The sequence below is a fragment of the Oncorhynchus mykiss genome, chromosome 24 (assembly GCF_057628025.1).
Source record: "Oncorhynchus mykiss isolate SJ-2025 chromosome 24, ASM5762802v1, whole genome shotgun sequence".
In the NCBI taxonomy this organism is placed as follows: domain Eukaryota; kingdom Metazoa; phylum Chordata; class Actinopteri; order Salmoniformes; family Salmonidae; genus Oncorhynchus; species Oncorhynchus mykiss.
The window spans coordinates 19,882,135-19,900,530 of NC_143045.1; the positions used below are offsets into that span (position 1 = coordinate 19,882,135).

General features: G+C 44.3%; 1 protein-coding gene across 4 annotated transcripts in view; it reads left to right on the forward strand.

Moving 5' to 3' along the window:
- The window catches only part of dph1 (diphthamide biosynthesis 1), a 105,542-nt gene that overhangs the window by 69,465 nt on the left and 17,681 nt on the right, over positions 1-18,396 (forward strand). For 3 of the 4 annotated variants that reach the window (XM_036961178.2, XM_090218617.1, XM_036961179.2), the window contains exons 8-10: positions 5,737-5,893; positions 7,451-7,551; positions 17,636-17,714. In XM_036961178.2, coding sequence (XP_036817073.1) covers positions 5,737-5,893; positions 7,451-7,551; positions 17,636-17,714 — 337 coding nt within the window. Of the gene's footprint in view, positions 1-5,736; positions 5,894-7,450; positions 7,552-13,688; positions 15,274-17,635; positions 17,715-18,396 lie in introns of those variants that run through there. The other variant, XM_090218618.1, reaches the window with a different exon arrangement.

Sequence of the window (18,396 nt, forward strand, 5' to 3'; positions counted from 1 at the left end):
TTTTGATGGTAGGCCACCCTGGTAGGCCTACATTATGATCAAATAGCCACAGTAGCCTACATGACCTCTGTTAAACCTGTAACTTAAAGTGGGTAGAACCTCAGTGTTCACAGTAAATACGCACTGGAAGTCGCACAGAATTATCACAACGTTCAAGTTTGCGCTCAGCAGACCTGAAATTTGCTTAGTTCCTGGTGGGAACATTGCGTTTCAGTGTCTAAATTTGCTATTTTGAACCCGTATACTGGTACAAGTGTAAAGAGCTAATCAGGCACTGTGTGTTCCATTTACAGTATACTAACTAGTGTACTACAGTGGATGAGTCTGAGGTAGATTGCAGAATGTCATTATTGTCAGTAATACAGTGCATTTGGAAAGTATTCAGACACATTCCCTTTTTCCAAATGTTGTTACGTTACAGCCTTGTTCTAAAATTGATCAAATTAAATGTTTTCCTCCTCAATCTACACACAACACCCCATAACAACAAAGCGAAAACATTTTGCAAATGAATAAAAAAAAAAAAAAAAAACATGCATACCTTATTTACATACAGTACCCGTCAAAAATTTGGACACACCTACTCATTCCAGTGTTTTTCAGAATTTTTTACTATTTTCTATGAAATAACACATATGGAATCACGTAATTACCAAAAACGTGTTAAACAAATCAAAATATATTTTATATTTTAAGTTCTTCAAAGTAGCCGCCCTTTGCATTGATGACAGCTTTGCAAACTCTTGGTATTCTCTTAACCAGCTTCATGAACAATGCTTTTCCAACCATCTTGATTTTCCTTCACTCTGCAGTCCAACTCATCCCAAACCATCTCAATGCAGCACTCCATTACTCTCCTTCTTGGTCAGATTGCTCTTACACAGCATGGAGGTGTGTTGGGTCATTGTCCTGTTGAAAAACAAATGATAGTCCCACTAAGCGCAAACCAGATGGGATGGCGCATCACTGCAGAACGCTGTGGTAGCCATGCTGGTTAAGTGTGCCTTGAATTCTAATTAAATCATGACAGTGTCACCCCCACACTATCACACCTCCTCCTCCATGCTTCATGGTGGGAACCATACATGCGGAGATCATCCGCTTACTTACTCAGCGTCTCACAAAGACATGGTGGTTGCAACCAAAAATCTCAAATTTGGACTCATCAGACCAAATGACAGATTTCCACCAGTCTAATGTCCATTGCTCATGTTTCTTGGCCCAAGCAAGTCTCTTATTCTTATTGGTGTGCTTTAGTAGTGGTTTCTTTGCAGCAATTTGACCATGAAGGCCTGATTCAAGCAGTCTCCTCTGAACAGTTGATGTTGAGATGTGTGTGTTACCTGAACTCTGTGAATTTATTTGGGCTGCATTCTGAGGTGCAGTTAACTCTAATGAACTTATCCTCTGCAGCAGAGGTAACTCTGGGTCTTCCTTTCCTGTGGCGGTCCTCATGAGAGCCAATTTCATCATAGCGCTTGATGGTTTTTGCGACTGCACTTGAAGAAACTTTAAAAGTGCTTTAAATTTTCCGGATTGACTGACCTTCATGTCTTAAAGTAATGATGGACTGCCGTTTCTCTTTGCATATTTGAGCTGTTCTTGCAATAATATGGACTTGGTCTTTTACCAAATAGGGCTGTCTTCTGTATACCACACCTGCCTTGTCACAACTGATTGGCTAAAACACATTAAGAAGGAAAGAAGTTCAACAAATTAACTTTTAACCTGTTATGGCTGCAATCCAGATATCGGCATCAATATGACAACTACCAGTGAAAATAGAGGGCGCCAAATTCATACCACAGAAATCTCATATTTACAATTCCTCAAACATACATGTGTCTTATATAATTTTAAAGCTATTCTCGTTGTTAATCCCACCAAAGTGTCAGATTTCAAATAGGCTTTTCAGCGAAAGCACTACAAACGATTATGTTAGGTCTCCACCAAACCACAATAAGCACAGCCATTTTCCAGCAAAATATAGCATTCACAAAAAGCATAAATAAAGATAAAATTAATCACTAACCTTGAATTATCTTCATCAGATGATACTCATATGACTTCATGTTACACAATACATGCATGTTTTGTTTGATAAAGTTCATATTTATATAAAAAAAATCTGAGTTTACATTGGCGCGTTAGATTCACTAGTTCAAAAAACATCAAGTGATTTTGCATAGCCACATCGTTTCAACAGAAATAGTCATCATAAATGTAGATGATAATACAAGTTATACACATGGAATTATGGATATACCTCTCTTCAATGCAACCGCTGTGTCAGATTTCAAAAAAAGTTTACGGAAAAAGCAACCCATGCAATAATCTGAGACGGCGCTCAGAACAGTAGCCAAATTAGCCTCCATGTTGGAGTCAACAGAAACCAGAAAATACATGATAAATGTTTCCTTACCTTTGATGAACTTCATTAGAATGCAGTCCTAGAAATCCCAGGCCCACAATAAATGCTTGATTTGTTCGTAAATGTCCGTTATTTATGTCCAAATAGCTACTTTGGTTAGCGCGTTTGGTAAACAATTCCAAAATCACAAAGCGCGTCCACTATAACGTGACGAAATGTCCAAAAGTTCTGTAACAGTCAGTAGAAACATGTCAAACGATGTACTGAATCTTTAGAATGTTGTTTAGATATATCTTGAATAACGTTCCAACCGGAGAATTAGAATTACTTCAGATGAGGGTTGGAACGCGCCTGGTGAAAGCATGGTCCACACATGGCTGTGGTGACTATTTCCTGTGTCAATCGACCCCCCTTCACATTAGTCATCAGAAAAAGTTCTATTGACTGCTGACATCTAGTGGAAGGCGTAGGAAGTGAAAACTCATCCATATCTCGCTGTAATTTCAATGAGACCTTGGTTGAAAATCTGCCACCTCCAGAAAAAAAACAGGAAGTGGAATTTCTCAGGTTTTTGCCTGCTATATGAGTTCTGTTATACTCACAGACATAATTCAAACAGTTTTAGAAACTTCAGAGTGTTTTCTATCCAATACTAATAATAATATTGAAATATTAGCAACTATGACTGGGGAGCAGGCCGTTTGATATGGGCACCTTTCATCCAAGCTACTCAATACTGCCCCTGCAGGCATAAAAAGTTAACAAGGCACACCTGTTAATTTAAACACATTCCAGGTGACTACCTCGTGAAGCTGGTTTATGAGAATGCCAGGAGTGTGCAAAGCTGTCATCAAGACAACGGGTGGCTACTTTGAAGAATCTAAAATATATTTTGATTTAACACTTTTTTGGTTATTACATGATTCCTTATGTGTATATATAGTTTTGATGTCTTCGCTATTCTACAATGTCCAAACTAGTAAAATTAAAGAAAAACCCTTTAATGAGTAGGTGTCCAAACTTTTGACTGGTACTGTAAGTATTCCGACTCTTTGCTACGAGACTCAACTCGCCCGGCCAAACTGAACAATCGGGGTTGAAGGGCCTTGGTCAGAGGGGATGATGATCACTCTGACAGAGCTCTATAGTTCCTCTGGAGATTGGAGAACCTTCCAGAAGGACAACCATCTCTGCAGCACTCCACAAATCAGGCCTTTGCCAGACAGAAGCCACTCCTCAGCCACCTAAAGGACTCTGACCATGAGAAACAAGATTCTATTGTCTGATGAAACCAAGATTGAACTATTTAGCCTAAATGCCAAGTCTGGAGGAAAGCTGGCACCATCCCTATGGTGAAGCATGGTGGTGGCAGCATCATGCTGTGGGGATGTTTTTCAGCGGCCGGGACTGGGAGACTCAAAACTAAAATAAGCTATAATTTTATTTGTCACGTGCCGAATACAACTGGTGTAGTAGACCTTACTGTGAAAAGCTTACTTACAAGCCCTTAACCAACAATGCAGTTTTAAGATAAATAAGTGTTCAAGTATTTACAAAAATAAACTGAAGTAAAAATAAATGAAATGATAATTAAGTAGAAAAATAACAAATAATTAAGGTGCAATAATATAATAATATAACAGTAGCGAGGCTATATACAGGGGGTACCGGTACAGAGTCAATGGGTGGGGGCACAGGTTATTCGAGGTAATTGAGTTAATATGTACATGTAGGTAGAGGTACAGGGACTATGCATGGATAATAAACAGAGTAGCAGCAGCGTAAAAATGGGGGTGGGGGGGATGCATGTGGTAGCAGACAGAACAGTCTATGACTAGGGTGTCTGGAGTCTTTGGCAATTTTTAGGGCCTTCCTATGACACCGCCTGGTATAGAGGTCATGGATGGCAGGAAGCTTGGCCCCGGTGATGATCTTGGCCATACGCGCTACCCTCTGTAGTGACTTGCGGTCAGAGGACGAGCAGTTGCCATACCAGGCGGGGATGCAATCCTCGATGGTGCAGCTGTAGAGCTTTCTGAGTATCTGAGGACCCATGCCAAATCTTTTCAGTCTCCTGAGTAGGTTTTGTCGTGCCCTCTTCACGACTGTCTTGGTGTGCTTGGACCATGAGAGTTTGTTGGTGATGTGGACACCAAGGATCTTGAAGCTCTCAACCTGCCTTGTAACAGCCCCGTCGATGAGAATGGGGGTGTGCTTGGCCCTCCTTTTCCTGTAGTCCACATCATCTCCTTTGTCTTGATCCTGTTGAGGGAGAGGTTGTTGTCCAGGCACCACTGTTTCATTGTTGTTGGTGATCAGGCCTACCACTGTTGTGTCGTTGACTAGTCAGGATCGAGGGAAAGATTAACGGAGCAAAGTACAGCGAGAGACTTTATAAAAACCTGCCCCAGAGAGCTCAGGATGTCAGACTGGGGCGACAACCCTAAGCACACAGCCAATACAACGCAGGAGTGGCTTTGGGACAAGTCTCTGAATGTCCTTGAGTGGCCCAGCCAGAGCCCAGACTTGAATCCGATCTAACATCTCTGGAGAGACCTTAAAATAGCTGTGCAGCGACGCTCCCCATCCAACCTGACCGAGCTTGAGAGTATCTGCAGAGCAGAATGGGAGAAACTCCCCAAATACAGGTGTTCTAAGCTTGTAGTGTCATAACCAAGAAGGCAGAAGGTTGTTATCGCTGCCAAAGGTGCTTCAACAAAGTACTGAGTAAAGGGTCTGAATACCTATGTATATGTGATATTTCAGTTTGTTATTTTTAATACATTTGCAAAAATGTCTAAAAACCTGTTTTTGCTTTGTAAATATTGGGTATTGTGTGTCGGTTGATGAAGAAAAAAACATTTCATTAATTTTAGAATAAGGCTTTAACAAAATGTGGAAAGAAATCAAGGGGTCTGAATACTTTCTGAATGGACTGTATACAGGATTAATGTGACGTGGTTCACCTTGTAGGAAGTTGTCATTATGGTGTCATTGCCCACTCAGCTGTATTGGTGGGAAACTATTTATATGAGATTGTGTTTGCTGTATGCACTACTGCCCTCCTCTCGGTCTCTAATAAAGAAGAAGATCATCTCAAGATGTGCTGAGCTGAGCTCTCCTGGTAGAGAGAGAAAGATTTGTTTCTCTAAAATGCCTCTTTTTCTCTCATATAACTGCCTTAATACTTGATGGATTTTCATGATTGGATTTTCTCTTCTTGCGCTTCTATCCTCGAGGTAGATACCAGTTGTGAACAATACACACTAATGTGCATGTTTTGTGTGTTTGTGTATGATTGCAAATGCCTGTGCTTTTGTGTGTATGTCTGTGCACTCGTGTGCTGTGTGTATGTGTGTGTTTAGGTACGACCCGTACAGTAAGATATTCTCCAGGGAGTACTATGACCATGAAGCCATGCGGTCCATCCGGCTCCAGGCCATCGACAAGGCTCGCTCTGCCCAGAGATGGGGCCTGATCCTGGGCACGCTGGGCCGGCAGGGCAACCCTAAGGTCATGGAGGTATGAGCCTGTATCCCGGAGATCTCACACTTATCCTGATTCTACCCCTCCCTCACACCCTGAGACCTTCACTTATGCAATAATGTGTAATACAATTTGTGGGGCACAGCTTCTCTTAGTTACTCAGACAAGCAGCTAAATGCACCTGTGGAGACTATAGTGTAAAGCCAAACCTCACCCCTCCAACAGTTGGCATTTGGATGTTCTGTGCGAGTGTGCCTGGGGTTCTTAATCGGTCCTACATGGGGGGGTTATTGGATCCCATTCTAGCCTGCTCTCAAGCCCTCTTCTTCCCTCCTCCTTCCTCCTCTCAGCACTCTTCTCTTTGTTCTCTCCTCCGTTTGATCTGCCCGCTTCTTGTTTTCCTCTCATGCGTTGTGTTTGACTTTGTTTGGGATTCTTCCTCCACGTCCTCGCCTCATCCTTTTCTCTAATTGGTATGCTGGAAGGAAGAGACAGAGAGGGGGGGTGAGACTGAGAGAATCATAGCGTTCTCTGGCATCTCTCCTCTCCTCTTGCTGTCAGATTATATTTTAAAACCAAACCTTTCCCCCACAATTTTCAAACCTGTATGAAAACCTCTCCTCTTATCCACATACAGTAATCTATTACCACAGAGAGTCAAGACACACACACAGGGCATTAAAAGGTGAGTGGATGTTTTTCCCCTCAGAACGTCCACTTCAAAAAGATCCCCTAATGGTTAGTATAGAGAGAGGTAAACCTCTGCAGCCAGCCACACTGTGATTCTCTGTTCCCTAGTGGGTTAGTTCTCACCACTTAATCTACACATTGGCCCAATGAGGGGTAGAACCAGTGGGACAGATACAAATCCAGCTACTGTTTAAAAAAAAACGTTATTTTGGAATAACTTAATCTTAATCTTTTGGAATAACTTAATAACGTTGTTTTTTTGTTTTTTTTAAAACAGTAGCTGGATTTGTATCTGTCCCACTGGGGAACAGAGAATCACAGTGTGGCTGGCTGCAGAGGTTGAAGTGGACGTTCTGAGGGGAAAAACATCCACTCACCTTTTAATCCACTGTGTGTGTGTCTTGACTCTCTGTGGTAACACTCTTGGTCCAGCAGGAAGTTCAGTCCCAGAACTGCCTCATCACTTTTATCTAGTGATGTTATTGGATGGTTTTCTCCAGTGTTGCTGGGCTCCATCATTGAGAGCCAGTTGGGTTAATTAGCCATATTCTAATTATTAGCTGTTTAACTAACTAAGAAACACTAGTCTTTGGAGCTCTAAAGGACCTGTGAAGGACCCTCCACTGGAACAGCAGAACATCTATTGAATGGGAGGAGTGGGGGTGTGTGTCGTTGTGTGTCTGTGTTTGTAGTAGTATAGGCAGGCAACACAGCCTGGTCCCTTGTGAGTCCAAGACCTGCACAAACACATACTTGTTCTTCGTGTGGACTCGGCACAAAGCTAATGTGACCATCCTCTCCCTCTCTATGTCCTCCTACTCTCATTACTCTTTGTATTTCTCTCTCTCTCTCTCTATCTCTCTCTCTCTTCTCTCTCTCTCACACTTTCTCTCTCCATTATAGCACCTGGAATCCAAGCTTGAGTCTCTTGGCAAGTCCTTCACTCGAGTGCTGCTGTCTGAGATTTTCCCCAGCAAGCTGGACCTGATGGCAGAAGTGGATGCGTGAGTCTACAGCACACCCACACACACACACACACGCTCACACACGCATGCACACACACAAACACACACACACAGGGCTCTCTGTTATCCAGCTCTGTTATCCAGCGAGGCACAGTCATAAATGTCTTTAATAGAAAACTCCAAAAGCTTCTTAAGTGAAATGTCAACCGCTCGTGCTTCAAGCTCCAGTTGCTTTGTTTTCTATGACTGTCTGACAGAAAGAAGGAAAGGAGGAGTGTGTATTTATATATTTGAGACACAAATACACACATTCTCCACAGTCCACACACTCAACAGATTGGCCTCTCACTGTGGAGTACTGCGATGTGTGAGGGAGGAGTGGGTGAAGGAGGGACAGGTCTGAAAGAGAGATCGGGGGACGCAGAGGTAGTTGAGGAGGTTGTGTTGAAACGGGAGAGAGCATGATAAAATGAGGAGGTTGTGTTGAAACGGGAGAGAGCATGATAAAATGAGGAAGTTGTGTTGAAACGGGAGAGAGCATGATAAAATGAGGAGGTTGTGTTGAAACGGGAGAGAGCATGATAAAATGAGGAGGTTGTGTTGAAACGGGAGAGAGCATGATAAAATGAGGAAGTTGTGTTGAAACGGGAGAGAGCATGATAAAATGAGGAGGTTGTGTTGAAACGGGAGAGCGCATGATAAAATGAGGAGGTTGTGTTGAAACGGGAGAGAGCATGATAAAATGAGGAGGTTGTGTTGAAATGGGAGAGAGCATGATAAAATGAGTAGGTTGTGTTGAAATGGGAGAGAGCATGATAAAATGAGGAGGTTGTGTTGAAACGGGAGAGAGCATGATAAAATGAGGAGGTTGTGTTGAAACGGGAGAGAGCATGATAAAATGAGGAGGTTGTGTTGAAATGGGAGAGAGCATGATAAAATGAGGAGGTTGTGTTGAAACGGGAGAGAGCATGATAAAATGAGGAGGTTGTGTTGAAACGGGAGAGAGCATGATAAAATGAGGAAGTTGTGTTGAAACGGGAGAGAGCATGATAAAATGAGGAGGTTGTGTTGAAACGGGAGAGAGCATGATAAAATGAGGAGGTTGTGTTGAAACGGGAGAGAGCATGATAAAATGAGGAGGTTGTGTTGAAACGGGAGAGAGCATGATAAAATGAGGAGGTTGTGTTGAAATGGGAGAGAGCATGATAAAATGAGGAGGTTGTGTTGAAACGGGAGAGAGCATGATAAAATGAGGAGGTTGTGTTGAAACGGGAGAGAGCATGATAAAATGAGGAAGTTGTGTTGAAATGGGAGAGAGCATGATAAAATGAGGAGGTTGTGTTGAAACGGGAGAGAGCATGATAAAATGAGGAGGTTGTGTTAAAATGGGAGAGAGCATGATAAAATGAGGAGGTTGTGTTGAAACGGGAGAGAGCATGATAAAATGAGGAAGTTGTGTTGAAACGGGAGAGAGCATGATAAACTGAGGAGGTTGTGTTGAAACGGGAGAGAGCATGATAAAATGAGGAGGTTGTGTTGAAACGGGAGAGAGCATGATAAAATGAGGAGGTTGTGTTGAAACGGGAGAGAGCATGATAAAATGAGGAGGTTGTGTTGAAACGGGAGAGAGCATGATAAAATGAGGAGGTTGTGTTGAAACGGGAGAGAGCATGATAAAATGAGGAGGTTGTGTTGAAACGGGAGAGAGCATGATAAAATGAGGAGGTTGTGTTGAAACGGGAGAGAGCATGATAAAATGAGGAAGTTGTGTTGAAACGGGAGAGAGCATGATAAAATGAGGAGGTTGTGTTGAATCGGGAGAGAGCATGATAAAATGAGGAGGTTGTGTTGAAATGGGAGAGAGCATGATAAAATGAGGAGGTTGTGTTGAAACGGGAGAGAGCATGATAAAATTAGGAAGTTGTGTTGAAACGGGAGAGAGCATGATAAAATGAGGAGGTTGTGTTGAAACGGGAGAGAGCATGATAAAATGAGGAGGTTGTGTTGAAACGGGAGAGAGCATGATAAAATGAGGAGGTTGTGTTGAAACGGGAGAGAGCATGATAAACTGAGGAGGTTGTGTTGAAACGGGAGAGAGCATGATAAAATGAGGAAGTTGTGTTGAAACGGGAGAGAGCATGATAAAATGAGGAAGTTGTGTTGAAACGGGAGAGAGCATGATAAACTGAGGAGGTTGTGTTGAAACGGGAGAGAGCATGATAAAATGAGGAGGTTGTGTTGAAATGGGAGAGAGCATGATAAAATGAGGAGGTTGTGTTGAAACGGGAGAGAGCATGATAAAATGAGGAAGTTGTGTTGAAACGGGAGAGAGCATGATAAAATGAGTAGGTTGTGTTGAAATGGGAGAGAGCATGATAAAATGAGGAGGTTGTGTTGAAACGGGAGAGAGCATGATAAAATGAGGAAGTTGTGTTGAAACGGGAGAGAACATGATAAAATGAGGAGGTTGTGTTGAAACGGGAGAGAGCATGATAAAATGAGGAGGTTGTGTTGAAACGGGAGAGAGCATGATAAAATGAGGAAGTTGTGTTGAAACGGGAGAGAGCATGATAAAATGAGGAGGTTGTGTTGAAACGGGAGAGCGCATGATAAAATGAGGAGGTTGTGTTGAAACGGGAGAGAGCATGATAAAATGAGGAGGTTGTGTTGAAACGGGAGAGAGCATGATAAAATGAGTAGGTTGTGTTGAAATGGGAGAGAGCATGATAAAATGAGGAGGTTGTGTTGAAACGGGAGAGAGCATGATAAAATGAGGAGGTTGTGTTGAAACGGGAGAGAGCATGATAAAATGAGGAGGTTGTGTTGAAATGGGAGAGAGCATGATAAAATGAGGAGGTTGTGTTGAAACGGGAGAGAGCATGATAAAATGAGGAGGTTGTGTTGAAACGGGAGAGAGCATGATAAAATGAGGAAGTTGTGTTGAAACGGGAGAGAGCATGATAAAATGAGGAGGTTGTGTTGAAACGGGAGAGAGCATGATAAAATGAGGAGGTTGTGTTGAAACGGGAGAGAGCATGATAAAATGAGGAGGTTGTGTTGAAACGGGAGAGAGCATGATAAAATGAGGAGGTTGTGTTGAAATGGGAGAGAGCATGATAAAATGAGGAGGTTGTGTTGAAACGGGAGAGAGCATGATAAAATGAGGAGGTTGTGTTGAAACGGGAGAGAGCATGATAAAATGAGGAAGTTGTGTTGAAACGGGAGAGAGCATGATAAAATGAGGAGGTTGTGTTGAAACGGGAGAGAGCATGATAAACTGAGGAGGTTGTGTTGAAACGGGAGAGAGCATGATAAAATGAGGAAGTTGTGTTGAAACGGGAGAGAGCATGATAAAATGAGGAAGTTGTGTTGAAACGGGAGAGAGCATGATAAACTGAGGAGGTTGTGTTGAAACGGGAGAGAGCATGATAAAATGAGGAGGTTGTGTTGAAATGGGAGAGAGCATGATAAAATGAGGAGGTTGTGTTGAAACGGGAGAGAGCATGATAAAATGAGGAAGTTGTGTTGAAACGGGAGAGAGCATGATAAAATGAGTAGGTTGTGTTGAAATGGGAGAGAGCATGATAAAATGAGGAGGTTGTGTTGAAACGGGAGAGAGCATGATAAAATGAGGAAGTTGTGTTGAAACGGGAGAGAGCATGATAAAATGAGTAGGTTGTGTTGAAACGGGAGAGAGCATGATAAAATGAGGAGGTTGTGTTGAAACGGGAGAGAGCATGATAAAATTAGGAGGTTGTTGCTCTTGTTTTTTTGGCTCTGATCTGATCTCACCACTCTCCAAGGCAGTTACACACAACAGTGAATTCATAAGCCCGGCACGACTCAAACCGGCAAAATATTCACACCCCTCACCCGAGGCGATTCACAGGCACCTGTTTAGACAGATCAGTGGCCGCAGATTAAGTACTCAGGGAGGGAAGGAAAATAAGTGCTTTTGAAATGCAGAGAGCTGGCAGAGTGGGGTCGCTCAGTCAGTCGTTAGTAGAGTGGTGTGACAAGGCTGGCGTCATGGCTCTGAAACACGTCACAGGACAGACACAAAGTTCATGATATCACAGGGTTGATGTAGCAGGGATGACTCAAAAGGGCTCGCAGTCAGTACATAGTCATCATCCCTTTCATTTCAGCCATATGACTCCAAAGGGCGGACTGGCATCGCAGTGATGACGTGATAGGAATTCTGTTACAGTGATGGCGTGATAGGAATTCTGTTACAGTGAAGACGTGATAGGAATTCTGTTACAGGGAAGGTGTGATAGGAATTCTGTTACAATGATGACGTGATAGGAATTCTGTTACAGTGAAGACGTGATAGGAATTCTGTTACAGGGAAGGCGTGATAGGAATTCTGTTACTGGGAAGGCGTGATAGGAATTCTGTTACAGTGATGACGTGATAGGAATGACGTGACGGCTGACATTACAGGGCTTATCTCAGTGCTACACGGCTCTCAGCAGTACCCCAGGTAATGAGACTGGTCCTGAGGTGGCTCTGCAGAGGTGTTAGAGGGTCTGATCAGAAATACCCATTTCAGACAGAAGATGTGGTATAATACATGTACAGAATAAATATAAGGCTATGTTTATATGACCCCCTTTCAAACAACCCCTTATTCACCACTTTCTTGCAAATATACCCCTTTCATACAACTGGCAAATTGGGAGGGGCGTGTTCATAACCTAGAGGCTGTTTACATTGCAAATTAGAGAGGTGTTAAACAATGGGACGTGTTAAGGCATCTACACAGACCTGACACCTGTGTTTTGATTATAGGGTCTGTGAAAATGCAGGAATCATGACTAAGTCTTTAGGTGGCAGGATAAAAGAAGCAGGCGTGGCACATTAGTGGGGTCTTTGTCTGTGTATGAAAGGGCTAGAAGTGACTAGGGGGGTGTTAGTTAGGTGTATGAGATTTGACTTTTTTCGGGAGGCAATCTGAAATGCTCAGCAAGATGAGTGAGATTGGCCCACAGCAGGAGATGACGAGCCTAGACAGATACTTTAACCACTAGACTAACTCAGTGTTGGCTGTGATTCTCTGAACTTTCCTCTATTTAGCCTACCAGTCTTTGGAATTAGTTTTGCTGGAGAGTTTCTACCTCCATTGATTCCTGAGTCAGACAAAAACACAAACACCCTGAAGGAGACAGAAATAGGAAGTTTTGAAAGGAAGTTTGGTTTGTGTTCTGATCCCACATTGGGGACAGTGCTTAATCAAAGGCAGCACAGTCTGGCTGCGGAGAGGAGTGCAGAAAGAGAAGGGAGGGAGAGAGGGAAGGTGTACTAGCCCGCACAGTGCAGCAGAGAGGGCCCACCCCCAGCCTTTCTCTCCCATTAGTGACACACCACACACACTTTGAGAAGTGAAACCATTAGCAAACACTTTAAAGTGTGTAATTAGACTGTCCCCAGGCTGGTTTAGAACCGTTGTGTAGATATATGGCACACACACACACACTTATATCAACTGGATTGTAAATACCTCGCAATGTCTAATGCCAATTTACCGCAAATCATCTGCATTTCCTTTTCATCCATATGCCAATCAACATTCCTGATTTAATATTTTTTATTTTATTCAAGTGACTCACTCTAGTCCATTGTCCTGAGATATCGAGAGAAGAGGATAATTGTTTTTGCCTATCTTGGTTCAGGCTGCTAGAATAATTGAAAGGCAGCAGCCTTATAGGTGGAGGGAGGTCTGCGTAAGGGTGCATCACAAATTTCACCCTATTCCCTATATTGTGCACTACTTTTGACCAGAGCCGTTTGCTGCAGAGGGAATAGGGTGTCATTTGGGATGCATGCTAACTTTTACTGGGGCTAATGGAGCAGAGAAGCTAATGTAGCAGGGTGTGGACAGTGTCTTAGTTCACACTGGGAACACTGGGGAACCCTTCGGGTCCTGTGTTCACCTCGTCCCTTACTGCCTCCCAAATGGCTCCCTGTTTGGTGCACTACTTTTGACCAAGGCCTCTAGGGCACTATATAGGGAAAAGGCTCCATTTGGGATGCAAGCTCTGTGTGGCACCCCCCTTCCCTCTAATTAGGTCTGCTTATCAGGCTATCCTCTCTCTACCTCAGCTCACTGCAGGGTCCCCCATTCGCAGAGAGTCATCAGAATTCTATTCACTTACTGATGGTCTTCTTCACAGGGCATCACTTGAGGCATCAGCATGGCACCCTGCTCTCCGTCCTGTTCCCCTACACCCAGAGGGCTGCTAGGAAATGGACAGGGGAAATGGGGACACGTTCAGAGGCAGCGGCTGTAGTAGATAGACGGTGGTGCTGACAGAGGGCTGCCTCGCTTCTAGTTCTTAGGAAAATCTGCAGTATTTTGTTTTATTATGTATTATTTCTTACATTGTTAGCCCAGAAAATCTTAAGTGTTATTACATACAGCCGGGAAAAACTATTAGATATCAGAGTGGCATCAACTTACCAGCGCTACACTACTGACTCAAAACAATGCCGCCGGAGAAGAGGTAGACGGAACGGTCTTCTGGTCAGACTACGGAGGCACGCACACCACCCACCGCTTCCGAGTATATTACTCGCTAATGTCCAGTCTCTAGATAACAAGGTAGATGAAATTAGGGCAAGAGTTGCTTTCCAGAGAGACATCAGGGATTGTAACATACTTTGTTTCATGGAAACATGGCTCTCTTGGGATAAGCTCTCAAAGTCAATACAGCCACCTGGATTCTTTGTACGTCGCGCCAACAGAAATAAATATCTTTCCGGGAAGAAGAAGGGCGGGGGTGTATGTTTCATGATTAAAGACTCATGGTGTAATTGTAACAACATACAGGAACTCAAGTCCTTTCGTTCACCTGACCTAGAATTCCTCACAATCAAATGCCGTCCATATTATCTCCCAAGATAATTATCCGCTGTTATTGTCACAGCCGTGTATATGAAATGGTCCACCCACACAGACAGCGTGGTGATGAAGGCGCAACACTGCCTCTTCAACCTCAGGAGGCTGAAGAAATTTGGCTTGTCACCTAAAACCCTCACAAACCTTTATAGATGCACAATTGAGAACATCCTGTCGGGCTGTATCACCGCCTGGTACGGCAACTGCTCCGCCCACAAACGCAAGGCTCTCCAGAGGGTGGTGTGGTCTGCACACCGCATCACCGGGGTAAAACTACCTGCCCTCCAGGACAACTACAGCATCCGATGTCACAGGAAGGCCAAAAAGATCATCAAGACAACAACCACCCGAGCCACTGCCTGATCAACTCACTACCATACAGAAGGCCAGGTCAGTACAGGTGCATCAAAGCTGGGACCAAGAGACTGAAAAACAGTTTCTATCTCAAGGCCATCAGACTGTTAAACAGCCATCACTAACATTGAGTGGCTGCTGCCAACATACAGACTTTAAATCATTGGACACTTTGATAAATTGATCACTGGTCACTTTAACAATGCCACTTTAATAATGTTTACATATCTTGCATTACTCATCTCATATGTATATACTTTGTTTTATACCATCTATTGCATCTTGCCTATGCTGCTCTGTCATTGCTCATCCATATATTTATATGTATATATTCTTATTCCATTCCTTTACTTAGATTTGTGTGAATTAGGTAGTTGTTGAGGAATTGTTAGATCACATGTAAGATATTGCTACACTGTCGGAACTAGAAGCACAAGCATTTCGCTACACTCACAATAACATCTGCTAACCATGTGTATGTGACCAATAAAATTTGATTTGACTGTGACTGGAGTTAGCTTTACCTCCCGTGAGCAAACCCTCTGTTTCCCTCTTCTGTCTCTTTCCCCCTTTCTCTTCTTCTCCTCTCTCATTCTCTCACCCTCCCTCACTCTCTCAATTTAATCCATCTCTCTCTGTCTATGCTCCGTGGTGAGTGATCTGTGGTGCGCTAGGCAGATCTTGGCTCCGATATTGGCTGTAAATTGAATTGTGTGGCGTGCTGGGGACCTAGCCAGCGTGGCACAGCGCATGTTCCCAGGCCAATCTGTTAAGATACTGTTCCTAAAGAGGGAGGTAGGGTTTGTCCAGTCTTTCTTCCCTCGTCTTCTATCCTTCGCTTCTCTCTCCTGCACTCCCATCCACTCATTGCTTGTCTTAAAGACATGCTCCGGTACTTTTGCTACTAAGAAAGTATGTTTTAAACCTCCTGCTTTGGGCTGGATGTGTGAATGTGTAGTTCATACATCCATATTCTATGAGCAGAATGACTGTCTTACCTCAGTTAGCCACAAAATCCCTAGTTTGAAAGCGACAGTTTTCTTAAAGCTGGGCCATTTTCCCTACATTTCCCCCCTAGCAATTCAGGTTCTAGCCAATGAGCTTCACCCCCCACATTTGAGTACACAGCTAGCAAGAGGCCTGCCCAGCGTTATCCAATGAGTTTGCAGGGCGGGTCCACTGGCTCGGTGGACACAGCAGAGAGAGGGGGAGGGAGAGAGAGCAGTGACATGGTCACATATCTGCACACGTGCCATTTTCAGGGACCACTTTTGGCTTGTGAGCGCTACTTTCAGAACTATTGGCTGAAAAGTATACAAAATACTAGAAAATCTCTTCAAGTATTCTGTGCAGATTTTGTGCTTTACTTAGCTAGTACTGGGTCACCCCTCTTTCCTGAGGCTACCAGTCATGTTTTAAAATAAACACACTCAGCTACACTATCCCCCATAATGAGTGGGGGATAGTACTCAGGCCGTTCACAGCATTTGCTGTGTTTGCTTGGCTAAAGGGCCCCCTACATAGTGCACTATCTTTGACTAGGGCCAATAGGGTGCCATTTTGGACAGAGCCTAAGAGTCTGAAAATATCTAAAGGTCATATCAGAACTACAGTTCTGTTCCAATCAGAACTCGGCGTCAGCATCCCAACTTCCTCCTCTGAGACTAAAGGGGAAACATCTGACTCAGCTGCCTTCCAAATTAGGCTTGTGAATACTAATTTGTCAAGTTTTTGTGGAAATATTTTCCCCCTAAAAAGGTATTATGATTTAAAAATTAGAAAATGTCATGCGTTTTGCCTGAGGGGGTGGAATATTTGAGTTAATCGTGACAGAGACGAGGAGTGCAGTGAGGCCTCCAGTGGTTCAGGTGAAGCCCCAATCAATTGTACTGTTCAAGGAAGCGACTATGATATAAGACACAGTACAGTACTGCTACAAGGATACAAACTGAGTGGGAGAGCGAGAGAGGATGCAGAGATACATGTTAAACTTGTGAAAGTATCCCTGAAGATGAAGCACGACGCAGTGTTTTAGAGCTAGCTTCTTTCTCCCTCCACGACTTTCTGTACACCTGTGCACAGATTCTGAATCTATATATTTGTCTTGAAATCTACCTAGATATGTGCTCTCTCATTCCTCACCGTGTCCATGTGAATACAGCTGAATCCATAAATGTGTCTGGTGTATTCCTGGTGGCTGTCTGTGTTTGGAGATAGACGGTACAGGGAGGGGCTGTCACCGTGGAGATGGAGCTGTGGATAGCATTGATTTGTGGAAGCTAACCCCTTTAACCCCGCATTGCCTCTCCATCCTCCCATCATCCATTCTCCTCATACTTCACAATCACTAAGATAAACACATCTCACTGCCAACCCCCCGCCTTTCTCTCTATCTTTCTTAATGTCTCTCCCTCTCTAACACACTCCCGGCCCCCCTCCCCTCTGTCTGTCTTGCTATGTAGGCTAGCTCCGTGGAGACTGGGCTAGTGCAGCTTTTTTATTCAAGCTCACCTAACCTCTCCCTCTTCTTTATCTTACCTCTTATTCATCCTCCTCTCACACCTTCGCACCTCTCCCTGTTTCCCTGTTTGTGTTCCCCCTCTCCCCTCCTCTCTCCCCCTGGCTCCTCTCAGCATTCTTTCTTTCTCTCCCTGGTATGATGAATGAATGTAGAGTGTGTTTTGTGTTCAGAGTGAATCAGGACAGATCCTCTAACATATGCAGGAGATCAGGTGGAGGCAGAGCTGCCTGCAGCCCAATGCAGCAGCACAGATTCACATCATGGACCTACCCACCCTGCTATCTGAGATGTGCACTGCCTCTTTAATGCAATCTCCCTCTTTCTCTGCTGTCTCTCTCTCCTTGCAGGTGGGTCCAGATCGCTTGCCCGCGTCTCTCCATTGATTGGGGCACAGCCTTCTCCAAACCCCTGCTGTCTCCCTATGAGGTAAACAGGCGTCTTACAACATCTCGCCTCGATCCATACTGTCTGCTGCTGTCTTTCACTATCAAAGCACGACAAGAGCGTGCACGCATACACACACTTCTGATGACTTTTCTTCCTCAGAGCAGGCGGTGTTGTGTACCCTGTGGTAAATGTGGGAAAATGTCTGGTTCTGGTGTTAACATTGCAGGGGCTCATCAGTACTGCTTGTCTCTGAGCAGGCAGGTAACAGTCAGGCTGGTAGGGTTTATGGGACTGAGGACAGGGCTCAGGAGAGAGGCGGGCAGGCTGACTGGATGGGGCTAGGGGGAGAGGCAGGCTGGCTGGATGGGGCTGGGGAAAGAGGCAGGCAGGCTGGCTGGCTGGATGGGGCTGGGGAAAGAGGCAGGCAGGCTGGGAGAGGCAGACAGGCTAGATGGGGCTAGGGAGAAAGGCAGGTACTGTAGGCTAGATGGGGCTAGGAAGGGTGAGAGGCAGGCAGGTTTGATGGGGCTATAGAAGGGGAGAGGCAGGCTGGCTGGATGGGGGTGGGTAGAGAGGCAGGCTGGCTGGGGGTGGGTAGAGAGGCAGGCTGGCTGGGGCTGGGGATAGAGGCAGGCTGGCTGGGGATAGAGGCAGGCTCGATGGAGCTTGGGATAGAGGTAGGCTGGATGGGGCAGGGGAGAGAGGCAGGCTGGCTTGATGG